This window comes from Natator depressus, chromosome 1 (assembly GCF_965152275.1).
Source record: "Natator depressus isolate rNatDep1 chromosome 1, rNatDep2.hap1, whole genome shotgun sequence".
NCBI classification, from domain to species: Eukaryota; Metazoa; Chordata; order Testudines; family Cheloniidae; genus Natator; species Natator depressus.
The window spans coordinates 285,148,120-285,175,318 of NC_134234.1; the positions used below are offsets into that span (position 1 = coordinate 285,148,120).

Consider the following 27,199-nt stretch of genomic DNA (forward strand, 5'->3'; position numbering starts at 1 on the left):
ATTAGCCAGAAAGAGGCAGGTATAGGACCCTCCCTCCCATCCCCCCCCCCACAGGCTTCTTAAAACTAGAGTCTCTTTCTGCTGTTGCTTGTCCAGTTAAGCAACATATTGTTTGGGTTTGTGACCAGCAGGGCACTGAGTGAGAGAGCAGGGGTGTGAATAAAGTAGGAGGTTGAGTTTTGATGTTGGTTCTGAGCTGGTGGGAGGTGGAAGAGTGCTGAGCCTAAAAAGGGGGCCCTGGTAGGAGAAGGGAGTGTCCAGTGGGTGAGGGAAGGCTTCAAAGCCTGAAGGTTTTTTTCCTGAGCCTGGGGGGTTTGGCTAGGCCTGGTGGTGGGAGAACTGTTGTATTAATTATGATGGAATATATGGGCCAAAGGTGTTAACATAACCCAGTCGCTGTCCAGCCTAAAACAATGTTCAGGGTTTGGTGTACGGAGATCTCAGCCTGCTCAGGACAATGGCAAACACACCATTAAAAATCCTTTTAATCTTTTATTCAAAACACAGAAAAGAAGGAAAAACAGGGAAAGCCTTTGAAATGTAAAGGATTAAGTAAGGCTTTCATTTTAATAGCCTTTCTCATTTCCTTTCCCTTTAGCTGGAGAGAGTTTTAGAAGGGAAAACCCTCCTTTTTTGCCAGTCTCTTAGATGGCATCAAAGATGGTAATAACTGTCCTTTTGAGTAAAAGCGAAGAAGTTAGATGACATGGGCTGGAGCTGCTGTTGCTGTTAAAGTCCAATCCCCATTTCATCCCTGGTGCTGTTTGGGATTCAGCTGGAGCTAGCAGAGCTGAGGATGTCATCTGGATCCCTCTCTGGCCTAGTCTGGTCAGGACATCTCTCGGGATCAGGATGACAAAGGCCCAGGGTCCCCAGAGATGGTGGGGGTGGCAGCCATCATAGTGAAGCTTGCTTCAGTAGCCTCTGTCAGTTCTTTTTTTTTTCTTCCCTCTGTTCTTATGTTCCCCTGTCATTAGGGACCCAAAAAGGGAGCTTTGGATGGAATAGCTCATCCCATCATTATTTTGTGCACCAGTTCGGGCTTATATCCGACACACCAATTTTGGTTCATTAATGTCCGGTTCCACATGTTCTATTTTTACCAAGCATGATTTCAGCATGGTCTTTGAATCATGTCAATGTGACCTTTTTTTTTTTGTTTGGAGTAATTTAGTCTCTCTATCTGGTTCTCTTGCACCTGTTTATAACATTCATTAAAGAAAAGCAAATTGACATTGTTAGTCTAGGTTATTATAATATCTTATGAACTTTCATATACTTCGTATAATTGAGCTTACAATTAGAGAAAATGTACAGGCCCAATTGTCACAACAGAACAAAGGGTTTTGAGCCAGAGAAGGAGTTTGGGACCCAGAGAGGTTTTCGAATCATGAGAGGGTTCTGGGCACAGCCCTGTTTCACCCACCGCATTTTGAGTAGTGGGCGGGAAGAGACAGCTCCTTGGCCTGGGAAATGGACATTTTTGAGCTGAGGAGGTTTTGAACCTGGTGGTCTCAGATGGAAAAGGTTGAGATTGGAGAGGGTGGAATTAGGTGAAGAGGGTTTCTGACCTGGAGGCTTTTGAGTTGGAGAGAGTTATGGGGACTTCAGGAGATTCTGAGCTTGGAGGGAGATGGGTTGGATTGGCTGGGTTGAGTGTGGGTGACTGTGGATGAACTGAAGAAATGAGGTGAATGGGGTGGAGTGAAGGAGAATTGGAGTAATGTGGACAATGAGTGGATGATGATGTGAAATGGTGATATGCGGGAATGAGGGCGTGTATAGGAGAGTTGACAGAATCATAAAAATGTAGAGCTGAAAGGGACCTCGAGAGGTCATCAAGTCCAGCCCCCTATGCTAGTGCAGGACAAAATAAACCTAGACCATCCCTGACAGGTGTTTGTCCAACCTGTTCTTAAAAACCTCCAATGATGGGGATTCCACAGCCTCCCTTGGAAGCCTGTTCCAGAGCTTCCCTACCCTTATAGTTAGAAAACTTTTTCTAATATTTAACCTAAATCTCCCTTGCTGCAGATTAAGCCCATAACTTCTTGTCCTACCATCAGTGAACATGGAGAATAATCAATCTCCATCCTCTTTATAACAGCCTTTAACGTATTTGAAGACTGTTATCAAGTCCCTGCTCAGTTTTCTTTTCTCAATACTAAAAATGCCCAGTTTTTTAAACTTTTCTCATAGGTCAGGTTTTCCAAGCCTTTTATCATTTTTGTTGGTCTCTTCAGGACTCTGTCCAATTTAACCACATCTTTCCTAATGTGTGGCACTCAGAATTGGACACAGTACTCCAGCACACCTCACCAGCACCGAGTAGAGCAAGATAATTACCTCCTGTGTCTTACATATGACACTCCAGTTAATATAGCCCAGAATGATATTAGCCGTTTTCACAGCTGCATCACATTGTTGACTCATATTCAATTTCTGATCAACTATAACACCTAGATCTTTTTCAGCAGTACTACTGCCAAGTCAGTTATTCCACACTTTGTAGTTGTACATTTGATTTTTCCTTCCTGAGCGTAGTGCTTTGCACTTGTCTTTACTGAATTTCATTTTGCTGATTTCAGACCAATTATCCAATTTGTCAATGTCATTTTGAATTCTAATCCTGTCCTCTAAAGTGTTTGCAATTCCTTCCAGCTTGGTGTCATCTGGAAATTTCATAAGCGTATGCTCGACTCCATTTTCCAAGTCATCAATGAAAATATTGAGTAGTGCTGAATCCAGGCCTGACCCTGAGGCACCCCACTAGATAGACCCAGTTTGACAGCAAACCATTGCTAACTATTCTTTGATTATGGTCTTTCAACCAGTTGTGCACTCATTTTATGGTAATTTCATCTTGACCACATTTCCCTAGTTTGCCTATGAGAATGTCATGTGGCACTGTGTCACAGATCTTACTAAAATCAAGATATATCACATCTACTGCTTCCCCAATCTACTCGGACAGTAACCCTGTTGAAGAAGGAAATTATCTTAGTTTGGCATAATTTGTTTTTGACAAATACCTGCCAGCTATTACTTATAACCCCATTATCCTCTAGGTGCTTACAAACCGATTGTTTATAAGTTTGTTCCACTGTCTTTCTAGGTATTGAAATTAGGCTGACCAGTCTATAATTCTCTGGGTCCTTTTTGTTTTTCCTTTTTATTGGTTGGTGGAGTGGAGGACAGAAAGGGGATAGGGGAGAATAAAGTATACAGGTATAGAGGGGAAAGCCCTATTTTTTTCCATTCTTTCCTTTACTGTAAAATGTCAGAGTTTTTTTCATTTTGAAGGAAAGGGGTGAAACTCTCTTTTCTGATTTCCCCATCACCCTCCCTTATTTCCCACTAAAACCTTCCTTCATGACACTTTCATGAAGTTGTCCCAGTTTTTCACTTTGAAAATCTGGTTAACCTATATGGGAGAAGGTATAAAGAGGGGCACCTGTGTTACTGGCAACCCCACCGCGTATTTTGAGTACCATTAGCTGTCTCTCCACATTACCAGTCCCACCTAGTGCGGGGCCCTGCAGTTCTAGATATTTGTGATAAGGAAGGAAATTGTCTTCCTTATTCTATAGTGGCTGCCTCTCTTCTACCTTCAGCTGAACTGGGTGGAGTTAAAGTGACAGGCAATAGTAGTGGGGGATTTGATTATTAGAAATATAGAGAGTTGGGTTTGTGATAATTGGGGGGACCACATAGTGAACTGCCTGCCAGGTTTTAAGGTAGAGGATCTCACAAGATATCTAGATAGCCTTGTAGGTAGTGTTGGGGAGGATCTAGTAGTCGTGGTACATGTAGGTACTAATGACATAGGGATAAGTAGGAGAGAGGTTCTGGAAGCCAAATTTAGGCTGCTAGGTAAGAGATTACAGTCCAGTCTACACTACAGTCCTAAATTGACCTATGTCAGGTCGACTTACAGCCACAGCCACTGAAGTTCACACTACCCTACTTCTGTCGATTGTGCATGTCCTCACCAGGAGCGCTTCCACCAACTGAAGAGGGACAGTGTGGGGGCTTAGAGCCAGGGTTCTCCATTCTGCACAGCAACCTGCTGGGAGCCCAGATACCCCGCCACTCCCAGAGCAGGAAGCCTCTAGGCAGCACGCTGTCTGGAAGCAGGGAGCCAGGCTGGTGGAGCACAGCGGGGAGCCGGGGCAGCCAGGTTCTAGCTGCCCAACTTTCTTGTCAATGTCACCACTCCAATATAAACAACGCAGTGTCTACACAGACACTTCCTATGTCTACACTTCACGGTTGATCGGCATTGCTGCAATCGATGCAGCGAGTGTTGATTTAGCGGGTCTGGTGAAGACCCACTAAATCGATGGGAGAGCACTCTCCCATCGATTTGTGTACTCCACCTCCCTGAGAAGTGTAAGGGAAGTCAATGGGAGATGCTTTCCCGTCGACACAGTGCAGCGTAGCCAACACGGTAAGTGGATCTAACAACTTCGAATTCAGTTACGTTATTCACATAACTGAAGCTGCATAAGTTAGATCGATTTACTGTGGTAGTATCGACCAGCCCACTGCATCGTCCTAACTACACGGACATAAGCCCTACTCCTCTCCTGGAGGGAGAGTTATTATGTTGGAGTAGTAGGGCACTTACGTTGGCGGGAGCAAGGCTGTAGTGTGCACTCTGACATAGTTAGGTCAATGTAAGCTGCCTTATGTTGACCTAACTGTGCAGTGTAGACCAGGCCTCAGATGGGTGAACTAGAGTGCCTGGCGTTAAATGAGGATATTGATATAATAGGCATCATGGAAACTTGGTGGAATGTGGATAATCAATGGGACATAGTGATACTTGAGAATAAAATATACAGGAATGACAGAGTAGGTTGTGCTGGTGGGGGCATGACATTGTATGTTAAAGAAAGCATAGAGTCAAATAAGGTAAAAATCATAAATGAATCAAACTGTACCACACAATCTCTCTGAATAGAAATTCCATGCTTAAATAAGAAGAGTATAGCAGTAGGAGTATACTGCCAACCACCTGATCAGGATGGTGACAGTGACTGTGAAATACGAAGGGGGGGTTAGAGAGGCTGCAGAAGGTGCAATAATAATGGGGTATTTCAACTATCCTCATATTGGCTGAATAAATATAATTTTGGGGTGTGATGCGGATGTAAAATTTATAGACACCACACTTGACTGCTTCTTGGAGCAGCTACTTTTGGAACCTACAAGGGGAGAGGCAATTCTTGATTTAGTCCAAAGTGGAGCACAGGATCTGGTCAAACAGATAACTATAGATGAACTGCTTGGTAATAGTGACCATAACGTAATTAAATTTAATGTCCTTGTAGTGGGGATCATTTTAAAAAATGCCGTGGTAACATTTAACTTTAAAAGGGGAACTACACAAAAATGAGGATGCTTGTTTATGGAAATTAAAAAGAGTAGTCACAAGGGATAAATGCCAGCATGGAGACTATTTAAAAACACATAACAGAGGCTCAGACTAAATGTATGCCCCAAATAAAATAGACAGTAGGAGAATGCCACCTTGCCTAAACAGAAGACTAATGGAGGCCATTAAAGACAAAAAGGCATCCTTTAAAAATTGGAAGTCAGATCCTAGTGAGGAAAATAAGAAGGTTCACAAACTCTGGCAGGTTAGGGGTAAAAGTATAGAAAGGCAGGCCAAGAAAAAATTTAAGAAGCAACTTGCTAAAGACACGAAAACTAACAGTAAGATTTTTTTTTTAAAGTACATCAGAAACAAGAAGCCTGCCGAACAGGTAATGGGGCCACTAGATGGCCAGATGTCTAAAGGAGCACTCAAGGTAGACCAGGCCACTGTGGGGAAGCTGTATCAGTCTTCACTGCTGCGAATATGGGGGAGATACCCGCATCAGAGCTCTCCTTTGTGAGCAACATGTGAAATACAGTCCTAAACTGATGTGTCAATAGAGGAGGTTTTAGAGAAATGGATAAAATAAACAGTAATGAGTCACCAGGACCAGATGGTATTTGCCCAAGAGCTCTGAAGGAACTCAAATATGAAATTGCAGAACTACTAACTGTAGTATGTAACGTAAGATAGCTAATGTAATGCCAGTTTTTAAAAAGGGCTCTAGAGGCAATCTTGGCAATTACAGTCCAGTAAGTCTAACTTCAGCCTTAGGCAAATTGGTAGAAACTATAATAAAAAACAGAATTATCAAACATATAGATAAACATGATTGGTTGAGAAAGAGTCAACATGAGTTTTTTAAAGGGAAGTCATGCCTCACCAATCTATTCAAATTCTTTAGAGGTGTCAACAAGCATGTGGACAAGGGTAATCCAGTTGATACAGTGTAGTTGGATTTTCAGAAAGTGCCCAGAAAGCCTTTGAGAAGGTCGCTCACCAAAGGTTCTTAGGACACTAAGTGGTCACCAGATAACAGGGAAGGTCCTTCTATGGATCTGTGACTTGTTAAAAGATAGAAAACAAAGGGTAGGAATAAACAGTTTTCACAATGGAGAGAGGTAAATAGCGGGGTCCCCTAAGGATCTGTACTGGAACCTGTGCTGTTCAACATATTCATAAATGGTCTGGAAAAGGGAGTGACCAGTGAGGTGGCAAAATTTGCAGATGATACAAAATTATTCAAGATAAGTAAGTCCACAGACGACTGCGAAGAGTTACAAAGGGATCTCACAAAACTGGGTGATTGGGCAACAAAATGCCAGATGAAATTCAATATTGTTAAGTGAAAAGTAATGCACTTTGAAAAAAATAATCCCAGACATACACATAAAATGGTGGGTTCTAACTAGCTGTTACCACTAAAGAAAGATCTTGGAGACACAATAGATAGTTCTCCAAAAACTTCAGCAGTGGTCAAAAAGACAAACACAATGTTAGAAACTGTTAGGAAAGGGATAGCAAATAAGACAGAAAATATCATAATACCACTATATAAATGCATGGTGTACACACATCTTGTAATACTGTACCGAGTTCTGGTCACCCCATCTCAAACAGCAGATAGTGGAACTGGAAAAGTTCAGAGAAGGGCAACAAAGATGATCAAGGCTATGGAACGACTTCCATACGAGGAAAGATTAAAAATATTAGGGCTATTCAGTTTAGAAAAGAGACAAATAAGGGAGGTATAATAGAGGTCTGTGAAATCCTTAATTGTGTGGAAAGGGTGAATAAAGAAGTGTTATTTAACCTTTCCCATAATACAAAAAACAGGGGTTACCCAATGAAATTAATAGGCAGCAGGTATAATACAAATAAGAGGAAGTACCTGTTCAACAAAGCATAGTTAACCTGTGGAACTCATTGCCGTAGGATGTTCTGATTTCCAAAAACATAACTGCATTCGAAAAAGAACTAGATAAGTTCATGGAGTATAGATCCATCAATGGCTATTAATAAAGATGGTCAGGGATGTAACCTCATGCTTGGGGTGACCCTAAACTCTGACAACCAGAAGCCAAGAGGGGAAGACAGAGGAAGATCACTCCAACTGCCCTGTTCACTACATTCCCCCTGAAGCTCTGATGCTGGCCACTGTCGAAAACATGATACCGGGCTAGATGGCCCATTGGTGAGACTCAGTATGGCAGTTCTTATGCTCTGATTACTCATTCTGCAGCCTTGATGGACCACACACATTTTCCAAAATCAGAGGCACTGGGAAAACACATGTTTTGGAAGGTTATACAGTGGGCCTCTGAGGTTGCCACCAACCCTTTGAACAAGAATGCCCTTTAATTTTTAAATAGCCGTTATATTATTAAATAAACTTGCGTGCTTCACTACCTGAATACTGCTTGCAGTTGTACAGTACCAGCTTACTCCATTCCAAAAGATATTTTGGGGCTAAAGTGTCACACATAGTTAAGCATATTAATATTTTCTTTATTCCCGTTCTTGAGGGAGAATTAGAAATACTGTTGATGATCTTGGCTTTTCAGCCTTCATTATTAGTGCTTGCTGGCTGAGGATGTTTCTAATTTCCCCACAAGATCCGAAATAAAAAAGGTTACTCTGTTTAATGAAGCATGAATGAAGCCAGGGTGCAAACATTATTTTATCATAGTAAAACTGAATATAAATGTGCCAGTACTGTATGGTTTACTCATGACCTTTATGGACAGTAGAATATGAAGAATAGTATAATATTATGATTGATAATGGTCATTGCTGGCTGTAATGTTGCTCCCCTGCCCTTCAGATGCTGCAGACGTTTTCTCTGTAACAGCTGTGCTCTCTCTCCCTGTTACTACTCCCGCTTTTTTCCTAAACCATTCAGCCTCCACCCAAGTCCCATTTTTTAAATAGACCCATATTAGTCCATGGCTAACACTGACGCTAGCTTTTTTGCAAAGTGAGGATTAGAGAGACAAGCCACCCTGGAGTGCATTATGGGAGTTTAAATAAAATATATAACCCCCTTGAAAGTTGGAGTGATGACATTAAGGAACCATCAACCATGTGTGGGAGAGGGGATAGTGAGACTGGGTTAATCATCTGCTTGACATTAAATCTGAATTAATGAAATGCCATAACAATTAAAGTAAATGAGATTGAGAAAGAGAGAGAGAAGAATGAGCCAAACAAAGGATGACCAGATGTTAGTAATGAAAAATGCAGGGCTTGAATGTATTGGTAGGCCTCGGTACAGCATGCCAATATTCAAGCTGCCTCTCCCCACAGGACCCATTACTTGTGTCAAAAGCATAACCAAACAAAATAAGTGCCAAGGGCTTCCTCTCTTCCTGTCTTTGATAGACCTGCAGGGGACCAAGACAACAGGGGAAGAGACGAGGGCACTGGTCGAGAGGGGACTGAAGGAACTGAGCTGGGGAAAGCTACCCTACCCCTGGAACTTGCTCACTTCCACTACAAAAAGCAATCTGTGGCTTGAAAATGGGCAGATGGTCCCTTTAACTGTTTCCCTTTATGCAAGTGACCATGGAAACAGCACACAGTTGGAGGAGGCTGAAAAGGAGCCACCAGATTAGGATCTGAAAAGGGGGTGTTGGGTAATTAAGGGATTGTGGCACGCAAGGAGATATGATTATTGGATTGTCAAGCATAGTAGATGGGGCGTGATAGCAAAGTACCACCATGTTCCCCCATTTTGACTACTGAGAAAGCCAGGACAACTTCAGTGTCTCCATAGTATTACAGGGAGGGGGCAGAGTGTGTTTTTGAAGGACATCAAGTGGGTGATAGTTCTAAAACAATGATCCTTAAACATACAATAAACAAACCAGAGAAAAGACAGCAAGATATATTAAGTGCAGTTTAAGATACTCTCTGACAATAATGAATGGGTTGTGAGTTAATGAAAAAAGTGAACGTGAAAGAGCAAAGATTCCCTGAGTGCTTTTATATTGCTCCCATTGTCTTCAGCAAAGAAACTATGTGTAAGACACTGTGAAATTATCTGTACAGTTACTCTTGCTGCTAAAGCTCAGGCCTTTGAAATAGGATTCCTAGGTTCTACTCCCAGCTCTGCCACAACCCTCCGTGACTTTTAGCAAGTATTGCAGCTAAAATTTTCAAATGCGGCCACTGATTTTGGGTGCCCAAGTAGACACATCTTGGCCCCATTTCAGACTGCAGCTTTCATTGATTTCAGTTGGAGTTGTGTGTGCCCAGCAGTTCTGAAAATCAGGGCCAAGGCATGTCTCAGATTGGGCACCAAATCACTAACCACTTCTGAAAAATTGCACCTGAATATATCTCTGCCTCAGCCCCTCCATATGTAAAACACGGAGAATGATATTCGTGATATACTGCAGGACCAGCTCGTGCTACCAGAAGATTGGAGCTGCTCTAGCTCCTATATCAATTCAAATTTATTTTGGCTCTTATACCGTGCTTATCACCATAGTATCTAATTGTCCCCCAGTAATGGATTAAGAACATGACAAACATCTCATGACAAACATGTCCTCTCATCCTCTCCCTAGGGCAAGAATTGTATGCACTGGAGTGTTCTGTTTTGAAATTTACACATGCATGTGTTGCTCTCTGTTCATGTTAGAGAGGACAGGTCAAGGAAATGTGCCTTGCACTTGGATCAGGAGGTGGTGAGGTTTGTGACGGACCTTAGTTCCTGGAGGAGTTAATTGCCCCGTCCTGGGCTGGCCCTTGAGGAAGCTCTGTCTCCTGTCCTTAGGGGCTGCAGTACATCTGGTTGCCACAGGGGGCTCCTGGCAGGAGTCCCTGCAGCATCTGAGGCGGCAGAGGGAGGAGGCATAGAGGAAGAAATGCAGGTTTCTGTGGAGTGAGGAAGAGAGTGTAGGGTAAGAGCTAAATTGAAGGGGAAGAGTTTGGGAATCACAGAGGGATAAAATTCGTTTCTCCCATGCTGTCCTCTACTGTGAAATGTCCCAATTCTTCATTCTCAAAGTGGGAGAAAGTAGGAGAGGAAAGAGAGTGCTTCTTTTTCTTTCCACTTCACCAACAACCTTCCTGATTACCGCCAAAATGCTTCTCTGTGACACACCCAGCCACAGTGTCCCAGCTTTTCACTTTGAAGATCAGAGGAGTGCTGACGGAAGATGGAGGGAGGGGACAGATTGCCACCTACAGCACCCACTGATCATCACAGAAGCATGGTGACGCTTAATGCACTTGTGCATTTAATGCACTTGTGAAGAGCTTTGAGATACCTGAAAAGAAGGCTAGTGCAATGGGAGAGTTATACACTGACAAAGCACTCCAGTTGCTTTGGAATGCTCTCAGCAGAGAATATTTGAGGGACATGGGCTACAGGTGTTTTCTGCAGTTTGTGCTGTTAGTACCCCACTGTGCTGAAAGTGCTTCTGGAAGGCTCAAAAACTGGGCTAGAAAGAATACCCTCTCTTCTTCTTTCAGGCTCAAAGCTTGCCTTATTTGCTACTAGAGGAAGCCTGTTTTACATGTAAGTGGTAAAAATGTCTGATTTTCCCCTTGGTTTGTGTGAGAGCACAAACCTTACTTTGATCACTATGTTATCATACGAGGTGTAGCAATGGTGGAGAAGAATTTTCTGCTAGGGAAAGTACTTCTTCACACAGCACACAGTCAATCTGTGGAACTCGATGCCACAGGATATAGTGAAGGCCAAAAGTATAACTGGGTTCAAAAAAGAATTAGATAAGTTCATGGAGGATAAGTCCATCAGTGGCTATTAGCCAAGATGGTAAGGGCCACAACCCCATGCTCCGGGTGTTCCTAAACTTCTGATTGCCAGAGGGACTGGATGACGAGATGGATCACTTGATACTTTGCCCTGTTCTGTTCACCCCCTCAGAAGTATCTGGCATAGGCCACTGTCAGCATGCAGGATACTGGGGTAGATGGCCCATTGGCCTGATACAGTATGACCATTTTTATGTTTTTATGAGGAGCATGTCTCAGTATGCTCCAACAGCTTTTATAAGCCAGTGACTTTAGAGTGGGGTGTGAAAGCAGATCAAGGGTGATCATTTCCTCTAATCTATAGAGAGCAAGATGAGATGAACTGAGGAATATTTTGCATTTCTCTGGAAACACTTCTGTAAGGAAAGTTGTCTTTTGGGCAGTGTGCTGGTGCCCATCACCAATGCCCTAGTCACAGTAAATGATGTATATATAACAATGATGTGCCCAAAACAAAACACAAGGAATTTCTCCTCTGCTTTCCTCTCCACTTTTGGTGCAAGTTTGGTTATGTTTCTACTTAGTCGTAAGTGCAGTGGCACCTTATCTTCCTTTATTGTATTATTTTTTAAGTGCACAGGAGTCTTTAATTTCAGTGTTGGTGCTGAAAATCATGATCATGATCACACCTATGTATGCCAGCTGCTTTTCCTTACAGGGCTGCTTGGAACTTCAGAAGGCATTACCACTAATACTGGTTGTTGACTGATAAGTCTCACCACTGTGACTGATACCATCTAGAGGTCTCATTGCTTTATTGAGCTTTTTCACTTTCATGACTTATTTCTTCCCAGCCATAATGATAGTAAGTAAGAGATCCACAGCACTGACTTGCAGCAATTTTGGGGGATGCTATTTTGGTGGGCAAGGAGTAGCTGGAAGGATAGAGGAGCTATTGAATAGCCCTAGTATAATGGAGGAGCTGTGCTGTGTACTAACCATACACAGCAGAGATGCAGCTTGTCAGCTAGTGAAAGGAGGGATAAGAGGTGCAGAGGGCGGGTCATGGGAGGAGATGCATAGCTGGCTGTGAAGAACTGGCCCTGTAAAAACCTGGATTGCAGCATGATGCTGTGTTTTGTTTTGTTTTGAAATCTCTGAGCTGCTGGAACATTTATACTACAGGATTAAGATGATCCAGGGGGAGAATCACAAAAGTTTAGGGCCTGTGTGAACTCACTGAGTGAACCTCACTCTGCCCTGAGTTTCATGGGTTATGATCTTTTGTAGCCAATTTTCCGTATTAGCAACTGATGCTACACAGAAGCAGCCATTTGCATTGCTCAAAGACCAGTTTTGTTGGTCCTACAAAACCAGGTGAAATTATGCTCCATATTCTTGAGCACAATCTATTGATACTTTGTCTATTGACTGACTTTTTTAGTAGGACTGTCAATTAATTGCAGTTAACTCAAGCAATTAATTCAAAACAGATTAACTCAATTAAAAAAAATAATTGCAGTTAATCACAGTTTTAATCACACTGTTAAACAATAACAGAATACCAACTGAAAATTTATTATAAATATTTTTGGATCTTTTTCTACATTCTCAAATATATTGATTTGAATTATAACACAATACAAAGTATACAGTGCTCACTTTATATTATTATTTTTATTACAAATATTTGCACTATAAAAAAGATAAACAAAAGTAGTTTTCAATTCACCTCATACAAGTACTGTAGTGAAATCTCTTATCGTGAAAGTGCAACTTACAAATGTAGATTTTTTTTTTGCATAACTGTATTCAAATACAAAACAATGTACAACTTTAGAGCTTTCAAGTCCACTCCGTCCTACTTCTTGTTCAATCGCCAACACAAACAAGTTTGTTTACATTTATGGGAGATAATGCTGCCCGCTTCTTATTTAGAATGTCATGTGAAAGTGAAAACAGGTGTTCGCATGGCACTTTTGTAGCAGGTATTGCAAGGTATTGATGTGCCAGATATGCTACACGTTCGTATGTCCTGTCATGCTTTGGCCACCATTCCAGAGGACATGCTACCACACTGATGATGCTTGTTAAAAAAAAATGTGTTAATTAAATTTGTGACTGAACTTCTTGGGGGAGAATTGTATGTCTCCTTCTCCCTGGTTTTACTCACATTCTGCCATTATTTTGTGTTATGGCAGTCTTGGATAATGACCCAGCACATGTTGTTTGATTTAAGAACACTTTCACTGCAGGTTCGACAAAACACAAAGAAGGTACCAATGTGAGATTTCTAAAGGTAGCTATAGCACTCGACCCAAGGTTTAAGAATCTGAAGTGCCTTCCAAAATCTGACAGGGACAAGGTGTGGCGCATCCTGTCAGAAGTCTTAAAAGAGAAACACTCCAATGCAGAAACTTACAGAACCTGAACCACCAAAAAATAAAATCAACTAATCAACCTTGATGGCATCTGACTCAAATGATGAAAATGAATGTGCATCAGTCCGCACTGCTTTGGATTGTTTCTGAGAAAAACCCGTCATCAGCATGGAGGCGCGTCCTCTGGAATGATTGTCAAATCATGAAGGGGCATACAAATGTTTAGCATATCTGCCATGTAAATACTTTGCAACAGAGGCTACAACAGTGCCATGTGATCACCTGTTCTCACGTTCAGGTGATATTGTAAATAAGAAGGGGGCAGCATTATCTCCAATAAATGTAAACAAACTTGTTTGTCTGAGCAATTGGCTGAATAAGAAGTAGGACTGAGTGGAATTGTAGGCTATAAAGTTTTACATTGCTTTGTTTTTGAGTGCAGTTATGTAACAAAAAAAATCTACATTTGTAAGTTGCACTTTTACAATAAAGAGATTTCACTCCAGTACTTGTATGAGGTGAATTGAAAAATACTATTGCTTTTGTTTATCTTTTTACAGTGGAAATAATTGTAATAAAAATGTATAATATAAAGAGCAGTGTACACTTTGTATTCTGTGTTGTAATTGAAATCAATTTATGTGAAAATGTAGAAAGCATCCAAAACATATTTAAATAAATGGTACTCTATTAACAGTGTGATTAAAACTGCGATGAATCGCGATTATTTTTTTAATCTCACAATTAATCACAATTAATTATTTTGATCGTTTGACCGACCGATCGTTTACATATATACAGACATGCAGCACTCCTGTAACAGGGCACACATTTTCCACATTTCTGGAAACTGGCAGAGCTTTTCCATCAGTTTGGATCTCTTTTCTGATCAAAGGAACCCCTGGGAACTGACAACGATCTCTCCTTTCACTTTGGGAGGAATCGGATTTTGTGAATGTCTGTGATTCATGTACTGATGATCAGTTGCCATTAGAAACCCACATGTTTAAATATCCTGTTGACCTCGAACAGCTACTGTGGGTGGTTTTACTTTTCTTTTTGGCTCACTGCATTTTTACTGGCTTTGGTCAGAGAAGCACAACAAAAAAGAGCTATGCAGGCTTTGCTGTTTATCTCTTTCAGGTGACCAGATTGTAGAACTTTGGAGCACCTAAGGAGGGAGATGCCACCGGAGAACCCAAATAACAGACCGAATACCAGTAGTAGTCTTTGAGTAGCTGTGTGTTTCAACAGCTGCTGCCCTCTTAAGCTCAACAGACTGTGTGAAATCCCTCCCTCTTCTCTATTTTAAAACTGTTTTATAATGATTATTTCCAACTTGTCTTGGTGGTGATGGTTATGCCTGTCCTTTTAAGATGATAGCCTTTTACCTAAAAAATCAGAGCTCCCAAACAAGCAACCTCCCTTTCTCTTCCGTTTGTACAAGAGAAAAGTGGAGAGCACATACAGTTAGAAATAGGGCTCGAAATCTCTCCAGAAACACTGTTCTCATGTTATTTCAGCACTTCCCAGCTGAAACCAGAGGGTACTAGTAGACTTTGAACAGAAAAAAATTAAAAGTTAACAAGACTTTTTGAACCTTGCAATTTGTTCACTTTGCATTTGGTTTGGGATGAGGGATGACTTATTTTATCCAGACCTGTTTGCCCATCGCTGTTTGAGTCAGGAGCCCCTTTACCTCGAAGCATACCATTCTGTGGCACGGGGCCCCCAACAACAGGGGGCCCCAAAACATAGCATGGGAACTAGGGGCACCAGGGGTGCTGCAGAACCCCCAAGTTTTATATGGGGATCCGTTGCCGCCCTGCGCCCAGGGTCCCTGCTGCCACCCCGCACCCAAGGCTCTGTGGGCTCTGCTGCCACCCCATACCCAGGGCTCTGCGGGCTCTGCTGCTGCCCCGTTGGCCAGCCCAGCGAAGTGGGCAGAGACCCACGTGGGCTGAACACCCACCTGAAGGTGAGGGGTGGGGCACGGCTCCATCAGCGGCCACCTGAGCACCCTGCTGCCTCCGCGCACTGATCTCTGCTCGTCTCTCCTGACCTCTGGGTTCTTGCAAAGCAAGCGGCTGTGATCACCGTTAGCCACCGCGGCCACGCTGCAGCTCCCATGGCCAGACTCAGGCACCTCCCTGTCTCCCCAACCCGGGCTGGTTCTGTGCTCCTAACAATATTTTTTAACATAAGTGGTGCGGGGCGGCAGCAGAGCCCCACATAAAACGTGGAGGTGCTGCAGCACCCCCTGCACTCAGGGCCGCTGATGGGGGGACAAAGGGGCAGCTACCCCAGGGTCCAGCAATTTAAAAGGCCCCGGGGCTCCCAGCCACCGCCATCACTACCATTGGGAGTGGGGGGGCGGGCGAAAATGAAACTGCGCACAGGGCCTCACTAACTCTAAACCTGCCACTGGTTTGAGTAGTACATTAAATATGAGAGGCCTTTTTGCTAATGATCAAAGTTAACAAGCAAAAACGGTTCCCTACTATTTATCTGAAGAAATATGAATCTAGGCAAGGTTGTTGTTAGCATGCAGAAAGTAATTTCAAAGCCTCTGGGAGGTTTTAATCAAGCCTTGTGTACTGATTGAGATGCACTGCTCAGAAGTGGGGAAACTGATTAACGAAATAAAAATTCTAGAGTGTTTTCCATGCAAACATTCATCAGTATATCTTATATAATTACATAGCCAGGAAATCAACACGGTGTGTAAATGCTTCAGTCATGGTGTAAATATCTTAATGACTGAAACATCTTTAGACATGAATAATTTATATCTGTATGGATTCATTTTTCATACCCATGCTTTACTTCAACATGATAAACTAACCCTTCTCTGTCAGGGGATATGCACTTGATTATCCTTTCCAGATTTCTCTTTCTTGTGCTTATTTTTCTCAGTTGGACACACTCCATTTCTTTTCTTCTGCTTTCTCTAATGTAGTTATCTTATTTATTCACCTTGTCTACCTTAGTATAGTTTACCTTCCTAGTATATCTCAACAGACATCTGGAAATGCTGCCAAGGCATAAGCTGATTTTTCCTTTTACAAGTAACTTTGCCAGCACTGCAGCAGCATCTTGAGACATTGACTCAGTACCACCAGATGACATTAGCATCTTCTTTTTTCCTTGTTGTTGTAGGGGAGACATAGATTATGGGAAGTACTTTCTAGTGACAGGCCAATGCCAGGTTAAAGTTTATCACTTGAAGAATCTTTATTGGTACAGCCCTTTGCCACAATATTTATGACAAAAATGGCTTTCCTATTTACAGAGTACCATAAAATACTGATGCTTAAATAATTTGTTTGTAGTTCCAAACATCAGTAGACAAAATTAGCTGAAAAAATGACAACAAGCACAGGACTGGGAGCCAGGAGTTCATAAGTTCTAGTCTCTGCAATGAACACTTTCTGCCGCCATAGGCAAGTTAACTAGGGAAAAATTTTCAAAAGGATACTTCTGGGTGCCTCTGTTTTGAGAGCTCAACTTGAGTCATTTTTGGCCTGATTTTCAGAGTTGATAAGTGCCTTCTACTTCCATTGATTTTAATAGTGTATATGGATGTCCAGCACCTCTGGAAATCAGGCCCAAGGGGTCTCAGTTGGGCACAAAATTGAGGCACCCCAAATTAGTGGCCACTCTTGGAAATGTTAGCCTTAATTTCTCTACCTGAATTTTCCATCTGCAAGAAGGGGATGATAATATCAATCTACTTCACAGGAGGTTTTGTGAAGAATAATTAGCTAATACCTCTAACATAATGAACAATTTCACCCCACCCCTCTTTCTTCTCTTCACTCCCATTCATTCCTGTATACTAGTTATGAGGACCACCTGACCTCTATTACTTAATAGCATTTCCAGTTCTGTTTGTTTACTTCCCACACACGTTCTCCTCTGTATTTATGCTTTGGGACAATAATACAACATTTCACATTCTTAATCTTCGAGTACCTGTTTAGTGCTTTTTTCTTGGCCACTTGTTGAGTTACTATCTTTGGCTTGTTCTTGGATAGTTCCTTCTCCTTGTCAAGGATAGGACATCTATTGCACATGTGTCTTGAATCACACCATCACATTCTTCCTCTTCTACAGAATTCCATTTTCTGTCACACTTTGTGTATTGGAAATACATGACAGATTCTTTAAGATTCAATAAAAGAGCTCATGTCCCCTTTACCTTTTCCTAGCTAGTTTAAATCCCAGCTAATAAACACTACCAATTTCAGTCCCAGCAGCTTCTATGTAGACTGTCACATCTAAACATGTGCCTCTCCTCACAGCAGGCATCCCAGTGTTCTGTGAACGAAAACTCCTTCTTTACATCCATTAAGTTTACTGCAATGTTAATATTCTCCTTTCTCCACTGATGCTTGGCACTGGGAGCACCTCTGAAAAGATCATTTACTTCGTCCCAGTTTTCAGTTGCAGTCTTACATCCCTGAAATGCATCTTCATTTTATCAAATCTCCCTTCACCTGTCTCATTTGTTGCCTGATTGTCAATAGTTGGTAGGGATTCCCCAGTTATTTTTCAGAATATACTTCACTCTTATTATCACATGCTTTATCTTGGCATTCAGGAGCCAGACTACCATCTTTTTCCCTTGATCTGGGTAACAAATATTTTGGGCTTAGTTCCTCAACACAGAGTCACTAATTAGATTCATTTGCTGCTTCTTTCTTTCTGGTTTCTATTCAGTGCTTTCTTCTTGGCCAGTTGTTGAGTTACTATTTTTGGACTGTTCTTTCTCCTTTTTAAGGACAGGGCATCTATGGCAGGTGTCTCTTGAATCACTCCACGCACCTTTCTCTTCTGCTCTTCATATTATTTCTAGTTGCCATACTGTCACCTTCTTCCATTTTCTCCACAATGGTCTTTTCCGTTAACTGAGCCTGAGTCTCTGGTGATTCCACCTCTCATCAAATGTTCCTTCACCTTTTTCTCTCAGTCATTTCAGTTACTATAAAAGGCCCTCCACTTCTCCAAAGCTAAACCAGCATGCACTTTTATACATCTTATACTTTTATACCTATTCACTTCCTATGTAGGTAGCTCTGCTGGTCTTCATTCAGATATTGAAACATCTTTAACTTTTCACTGCCTTAGTTACTTACATAGCATTCTATGTCCCTGATGAATTTTTATTTCAGTTGTTGTCTCTTAGCAAGTCATTCTGTTCTTTCTTTCCATCTCAGAATTGCATCTGTCTGCTGCTTCATAGGGTTCTTCGAGTCAGAGCTCTCGTGTGCCTAACCTCCACACCTTGTTATCAACAATGACTTTACTGCCCTCTCTTGAGCTTTCAAGCAAAGCATCACAGCCCTAGAAACTCACCTGTTCTCACTTTCATTCATTCCACACTCACAATATAGGCTCCCTAGTTAATTCTTTAAATCCCATAATTGCTCCCTCTGGAACTCCCCAGTCCAATGTGCTTTTCCTGTTTGCGGCCTAGAGAAATACAGTAATGGTAGAGATTTTATGTGAAAATGAAACATGAAAATGGCACAGATACCAAATTGGTGTAATACTGAAATACTCTTTTTGGTCTAATTTTAACAGATTCGGTAGCAACAGCATCTGGACCATTGCTAGTGGAAGTTGCCAAAACTCCTGGTGCTGCTCTTGGGGTTGCACTAACTACCTCGATGTGCTGCAACAAACAGGTCATTGTCATAGACAAAATCAAATCTGCAAGTATTGCAGACAGGTGAGTGCTACAGAAGACTCTAAATTATAGGATTACGCATCCATTTTATATCTTATCAGTATTTTTGTTGCTGTTTAAAAAAACTTCCCTTGGCATTTTAGATGAATTTGACTGAAGAAGACGCTCTCAAGCTTGTTAGTGTTTAAAATTAACCCCTCTTGGCAGACAGTAGCTCTATAATGTAGAGCTTTTAAAAAGATTCTCAGACACCATTTTACTTTTGCTCATTCACACGGCATTAAACTACAGAAAAAACAAACCAACCCCCAACAATACCCTATGTCATCCCATAAACAAACACTATCTCCTCTTTCTAGTATGTCTGAACCTGTTTGCTTATGCTGTGCTGCACAGTAATTTGAAGGTTTGCTTGGTTTTTTTTAAATATAATGCTGCAGCAGTGATTAGCATTAAAAATAAATACCCTGCTGCAATTCTTAAAGTAAGTCCCACAGTATGAAACCTCTGTCAAAGTAAGTACATTCTGAGACTTAGCAACCATGAAGTGCTCTTTTAGGGTGCATCATTCATTCTTGTGGCACAGTGAAATGGAACTCCTTATACTTGGATTTTTTTCTTATTAGTATTTTAGAATACCACTGAGGTATTAGAAAGACTGGCTTCTGTATTTTAGAGTTATTTTATAAGGAAAATCCCTTTTTCAGCTCCATTTGAAAAATTCCACGTGAGATAAAATTATATTTACAAACGGAAAAAAAATGATTAGATACTTTCCCCCAGATCAGTGGTGGGGAACCTGCGGCCCATGGGCTGCACACGGCCCATCAGGGTAATCCACTGGTGAGCTGCCAGACAATTTGTTTACATTTGCACAGCTGCCCGCGGCTCCCAGTGGCTGTGGTTCGCGGTTAGTAGCTCCCAGCACAGCCCTGTGCCGCTTCCCGCAGCTCCCATTGGCTGGGAACGGTGAACCGCGGCCACTGGGAGCTGCAGGCGGCTGTGCAAATGTAAACAAACTGTCCGGTGGCCCACCAGTGGATTACCCTGACAGGCCGCAGGTTGCCCACCACTGCCCCAGATGGTGTAATCTCTACTAAAGCTGTGGGATCTTTTTTTAAAATTTGCCTTAAATATTATGTTTCAGCAGCAAATTTCTCCTGCATGTCCCCAGCCACCCTTCCTTGTAATTCCTCTTTGAAAATGGTGCTGTTAGTAGCACCCACTTGTAACAGTGAGTCTACAGCTCCACTGTGGGCTTTACCCTCCAGTAGAACCTTTGAGAGTGACGGCCATTGATCCAGAGGGGTTCTCCAGCTCAATGGTGCAGGATGCTTTAATTTTCTCCCTCTGTTTTTTTCCCATTCCACAGGGGGTAACCAATTAAAGGAGCTGTCCACTTGACTGGTACGTCGGGATGCTGACTGCTGTGTTTGCATTTCTCAACTCATCCAGTAGCCAGTCTCTTGAGTGCAGCAAGATGTAGCAGCTAGCCCCCTCCCCACCCCACTCCTCGAGTCACCATGCCAGCCCTGGTTTCATTATTTGTTTGACTACTGCATAATTTCATCATCATTTACAGCTTTTGTACTAATAAATGTTTAACTATGAATAACTCAAAAAATGATGAACTGGGTGCTTGTGTGAGGGATATGAGCAGGCTTGCTGAGTCTCCTTAAGCTCTTCTCATTTATTCTGCTGCCATTCACACATATACTAGTAGTCAACTAGTATCCCATTCCAGTTCTGTGAGTGATGTCTTGACATATACTGTATTTACGGACTTGTATTTAAGATTTGTACTAATTGACTTAAAGTTTGGCCAGTGACAATCCTTATAAAATATTAATTTTTTCTCTCTAAAAATACACAGTCTCATAATTGCCATGACCAATTTGAAGGCTATAAAACTTATATACCAAGCAAAGAGCACACTTTATCATACTGAGTTTTTCTCCCTTTGTATAGATGTGGTGCATTACATGTAGGAGACCATATTCTGTCCATCGATGGTACCAGCATGGAGTACTGTACATTGGCAGAAGCAACGCAGTTCTTGGCTAATACAGCAGACAATGTCAAACTTGAGATCCTTCCTCACCATCAGACTCGGCTAGCATTGAAGGGACCAGAACACGGTAAGGGGATCTGTAACACTAGATCCCACTTCCTCTTTCTTGCATGTTCATATCTACTGCCATTGCTGTAACTGAGGGAAAAGATATTAAGGCAATTTTATCTGTAACCTTTCTTTTCAGCTCTCCGGGTTATGCTTCTGAAAACCCCTAGCAAGCTGTGTACTGTTTGTTTACCTCGATCTATCCTCAGAAATCCCTAAAAATAAGGAGAAAATGTTTTGCTGAAAGTGCCCCTGCATAGTTCCAGTCATATTAAAAAAAGAGAGTTGGTGAATATACCTTTGTAGGTATATGCAAGGATATCTTTCTAGGGGAGCTCTCCCTAGACAACGAGGCAGCTGCCTTAAATTAACCAGAAGAGCCCAAATGTTTTGAGTATAGACTCCCAGGTGGTGTTACTTAAAAATCACAGCCTACTCAAGAGGAAACATGCTTTATTGAAACAAATGTACCCTTGGGAACAATCCTTCATTAGCTGAGAGATGGACTGGATGATATAAGAGTACTTTGCAACACCATCTTCTATGATCTGTTGAGTCATTAAGGCTCTTGCTGTTGAAAGCAGTTATCGTTCACCCTAGAATGTGCTCTGAATTATGAATTGGCAAAAAAAAAAAAAGACCACACCCAACCCAAAACCAACCAAAATATCTGAAGAGAGTTAATGGATGAATAAAGGGTTTATCCAATAATAATAATAATAAAAAAAGCAAGAGACCCCATTTGTTTTTAAGGTTTTTTTCTTTTATATTGGGATGCCAAGCTCATTCCTTTGTCTACTGCTGCCCCATAAATTTTACTGCAGCATTAAGAAGTCCTGGACTGGAATAGCTCAATGAATTACTAATGTACATGCTATAGGTTTATACAGAATTCTTATTGAATTGGAATGATCATTCTGCAAGATATGGAAATGTAATTTGTATGGTTTTCCACCTCATAGGACACTTTTTACATCTATCCACAGTTCAAGAGAAAAAACAGCAAGAGCTGCCAGATAATTTCCTGCTGGAAGCAGCCTTTTTAATTAAACAGGGCTCATAGCAACCTGAATATAATGAAAATCCGCCTGGCCATATTATTCTTATCAGATTTTAATTTTTACACCATGGTTAAAGCTCAGAAATTGACATAGATTATCAGAAGAAGAATCAGTTGAATTTGAAAAGTTATGATAGGAAACTACAGTAAGTTTGATTCATTAAAACAAAATATTGAGATAGATTGTTACTAGGGCTGCTGGGATTTTCCTGGCCACATCACCCTGCTTGATATGTAAGTTTTTATAGACTTCTTCAGGGTTACTTTTATTAGAATTAGATCAGTGAGCTGTTCAGGCCTTGGTCTATTGGACTGTGAAGTGAAGCTTAGTGGTTCTGTCCAGGAACTGAATGTCCTAATTTCACTGCAGGTGACCCTCAGATGGTTTATAAAGTGGTGTTAGCAAAACATCTTTTATTTTTTAAGTCCAATACATTCCTTTCCTTTTACCTTCCCTCACCTGCCCTTTGTTGTAACGAAACATTCCACTGGGGTTGGGGCGGGGGAGGGAGGGCAATCTCTAGATACAAAAGATTTAATGTATTCAGCCAAGAAAGAGATCCTACTTCTATAATATAAAATGGAGGAAAACTATAGCTTTTCCTCTGGCATTTAGTTAGGCCTTGGACCAAATGCAGCTCATAGTGTTTGACAAATCCCACCTCATCTTTTACTACAAAGGTGAAACCAATGGCGAATACAGGCAGTGCTTAATTTGTTCTAGGGTTTGCCAGGGCTCTAGACTTGGCAGTTCATAGCCTCCGCACCTCTGGTGCTGAGTCAGTTATGGAAGTTAAAAAATTGTTTGAGCCTGGCACCTAATTGTTTGTGCCACAGGACCTCTTTCATTACAAATTAATCACTGACTACAGGTCACAAAATACTGTGTTCCATCTTGTTCAGAGTGAACAGACCACAGTGCATCTAGAGATGCATCTCTGTACTAAAAATGAGGGTGGCTATTATCTGTACCATTTTGTATAATTTAGGAGTAGCCCCCTGGGTTTTGGCAAATCGATCAACATGAGCCAGTCCCTTCTCCCCACCCCACCCCTCCATTTATGGTTTTGACAAATTTTGGCCATTCCCATTTTGAGCACAAACCTGAGAGTAGGAATCAAATATGGTCTTAATTTTAATCCGGAAAAGGAAAAGATCTGACGATCATGCTGCAAAACCATAAATAGTGACTTTAGACTTTTGCTTTGTCCTTCTTAATCAAGCCCCAAGATAGGATTTTTGTGTTGATGGTTGAGTGAAGTAGTTTATTGCCCAGGGTGATATAATGCCAGTGATGGATGCTGGCAAAATTAAAATGTCAAAGCAGAAAATTGAAATGACTGACATGTAAACCACTTCAAATCATTATGGGAAATGTGATTTATAGACCCTTTTTATTTTCTTAATATATACAAGTCCTGCTAATGCAGGTGGAGATTTGCAAACCTGTAATTACTAGTCATATATCATACATCTCAATAATGTTGACTTAAGTATTTTTCTAAAAAGTTTTTAATCTTAGCTCTTAAGGCCAGAGGGAGATTAGAAATTGATTCAGTACTTATCTTTTGGGGGAAAAAAAGCATTATTTCTGGGAAGATGAAAGGTTTCCATCCCTGAAGTTGATCACAGTGTTTGCTGATCACCAAGAAAAGGGACAAAGCCACATTAATTTTTCCCCCTTTTCAAATTGCTTTCATTTTTGTTACTTTTTATTTATGCAATTCGGTTACCTTTCCCTCTTCTCTGGTCCCTTTTTGTTTTCTTATTTTCTGTCATCCCTTCATGCGGGCAGTGAAGGTTCAAAGGAGCAACAGGCAACTTACCTGGGATTCCTGTGCCAACAACCACAGCAGCCTCATCACCTACCACCATTATAACACCTACCACCCTGACCATTGCAGGATGCCAGCCTGGAAATTCCAGAAAACGCCTCCTCAAAAAAACCTTCGTAATGTTCCATGCTTTTTCCTCCTGACATATATATTTTTTTCTTCTTCTTCCTCTCATACTTCTCTCATTTCAGTTTTATGGGTGTCACACTTTTTTTCATAACTATGACAAGGTTATTTCTGACAACGTATGCCTTTTTCTTTCTTTAATTGGACAGTCTTTGTAGATGGAGAAAGGCTTGAAAATTCTCAGTGACCTGGTTTTTAAACCATATTACTAAATCGTTAGGTTTCAGCACCTTATGTGCAGTATAATATTAGAATAAAAAGAATGGCTTACAAATGTTATGTCAGAAATCACCTATTAAAAAGGCATTTCTAGAGTCAATATTCAGACACATTGATTTACATTGATTCATGATTGTGTATCAAAAATATTTATTTTATGTACTTTGTTTAAAATAAGGTGTATAGTACATATTTTTATTTTTGTGTCTACAGTGTTTTTGCTAGTTCCCAGCTCCTGCTTCCTTTTATGCCTCACATGGTGTTGAAATTCTGGCTATGCTGTTATCTAGGGTCACACCTAAGGTTTGATATGTGTCTTTGTTATTAGATACACACACCATTTTTGTGCACCATACCCATTGATTCATGAGTGAGTTACAGGCTTATGCTGCATTGTTCCCTGCTATAGAGTGCTGTGTACCAAGTGTCCAATTTTTTACAACAGCTTTGGTGTCTTCGTCCTTCTCTCCTACCTCCATGAGTGCATACAGCCTGAGTTCCCTGAACATGGGGACCTTACCTCGCAGCCTCTACTCCACCAGCCCACGCGGAACAATGATGAGGCGGCGAATGAAAAAGAAGGACTTCAAAAGCTCATGTAGGTGGTAACAGCAGTCATTTGAAGTGTGCAACAGACGGGGGCTGGGGAAACAAGATGAGAGAAAAGGCACAAAATTTACTGCAGTTTTACTTTGGTAAATATATTAAAGAGAAGTAGCCAGGAGAGCAGCAATAGTTTAGGTGTCAGTGTGTTTGATTTGCGGGGCAGGAATCAGCAATTGTAGTGTTGGCATCCAACACTAAAACGGGTTGATTATTTCTAGTTTGTGCAACCCATGATTAAAAATATATATTATTTTAGTGTAGTTTGCTTCGGTACTCTCTGGATGGGTATGCAATGCTAGTTTTGGACCCCTCCAATACTTAAGCACAGTTGGGTGAGTTTATTATTCAGTTTGTACGAGGAAACTATCTAAAATCATTACAGTCATCATAAAAATACATACCATTTTAATATACGAGATTGCTCTGGCTAACAGCCATTAATAGACCTATCCTCCATGAATTTATCTAATTATTTTTTGAGCCCACTTATACTTTTGGCCTCCACAACATCCCCTGGCAACAAGTTCCACTGGTTGACTTGCATTGTGTGAAGAAGTACTTCCTTATGTTTGTTTTAAACTTGCTGCCTACAATTTCATTGGGTGCCCCTGATTCATGTCTTCTGTGAAGGGGTAAATAACATTTTCTTATTCTCTTTGTCTACACCAGTCATGATTTTGTAGACCTCTACCATATCCCCCGTTGGTCATCGGTTTTATAGGCTGAACGGTCACAGTCTTTTTAATCTCTTCAGATGGAAGCTGTTCCTAATCATTTCTGTTGCCCTTCTCTGTAACTTTTCCATTTCGAGTATATCTTTTATGAAATGGGGCCACCAGAACTGCACGAAGTATTCAAGGTGTGGGTGTACCATGGATTTATGTAGTGGCATTACGATATTTACTGTCTTCTTATCTATCCCTTTCTTAATGGTTCCTAACATTGAATTAGCTTTTTTTTTATTGCTGCTACATATTGAGCAGACATTTTCAGAGAACTATCCACAATGACTTCAAGATCTCTTTCTTGAGTGGTAACAGCTATTAAACCCCGTAATAATGTATTATGTTTTCCAGTGTGCATTACTTAGCATTTTTCAAACAGTGAATTTCATCTGCCATTTTGTTGCCAGTCACATAGTTTAGTGAGATCTCTTTGTAGCACTTTGCAGTCAGCTTTGGACTTAACTATCTCGAGTAATTTTGTATTTTCTGCAAACTTTGCCACCTCACTGTTTATCCTCTTTTCTAGATCATTGGTGAATATGTTGAACAGCACTGGTCCCAGAACAGATCATTGGGGGACCACGCTATTTATCTCTCTCCATTGTGAAAACCGAACATTTATTCTTACCCTTTGTTTCCTATCTTTTAACCTGTTACTGGTCCACGAGAGGACCTTCCCTCTTATCCCAAAGACTGATTAGTTTGCTTATGAGCCTTTGGTGTGGGACTTTGTCAAAGGCTTTCTGAAAATCCAGCTACACTGGATCATCCATGTCCCCCTGCTTGTTGACTCCCTCAAAGACTTCTAATAGATTGTTGGGGCATGATTTCCCTTTACAAAAGTTGTGTTGACTTTTCCCCAACAAATTGTATTCAATTATGTGTCTGAATATTGTGTTCTTTACTATAGTTTTAACCAACTTGCCTGGTACTGAAGTTAGGCTTACTGGCCTCTAATTGCCAGGATCGCTTCTGGAGTGTTTTAAATAAATATTGGTGTTGTATTCTCTATCCTCTAGTCTGGTACAGATGCTGATTTAAGAGATAGGTTACATAATATAGTTAATAGTTCTGCGATTTCATATATGAGTTCTGTCAGAACTCTTGGATGAATACCATCTGGTCCTGGTGACTTATTACTGTTACCAAGTTGTTCCAAAACTACTTCTGTTGACACCTCAATCTGGGAAAGTTCCTCAGATTTGTCACCTAAAAAGAATGGCTCAGGTGTGACAATCTCCCTCACATCCTCTGCAGAGAAGACCAATGCAAAGGTATTAATTTTGCTTCTCTGCAGTGGCCTTGTCTTCTTTGAGTGCTCCTTTA

At 41.2% G+C, this 27,199-nt stretch overlaps 1 protein-coding gene across 3 annotated transcripts in view; it reads left to right on the plus strand.

Moving 5' to 3' along the window:
• The window catches only part of GRIP1 (glutamate receptor interacting protein 1), a 564,631-nt gene that overhangs the window by 466,986 nt on the left and 70,446 nt on the right, over positions 1-27,199 (plus strand). For 2 of the 3 annotated variants that reach the window (XM_074942092.1, XM_074942091.1), the window contains exons 8-11: positions 19,078-19,225; positions 21,152-21,321; positions 24,158-24,313; positions 24,988-25,140. In XM_074942092.1, coding sequence (XP_074798193.1) covers positions 19,078-19,225; positions 21,152-21,321; positions 24,158-24,313; positions 24,988-25,140 — 627 coding nt within the window. The remainder of the gene's footprint in view (positions 1-19,077; positions 19,226-21,151; positions 21,322-24,157; positions 24,314-24,987; positions 25,141-27,199) is intronic. The other variant, XM_074942093.1, reaches the window with a different exon arrangement.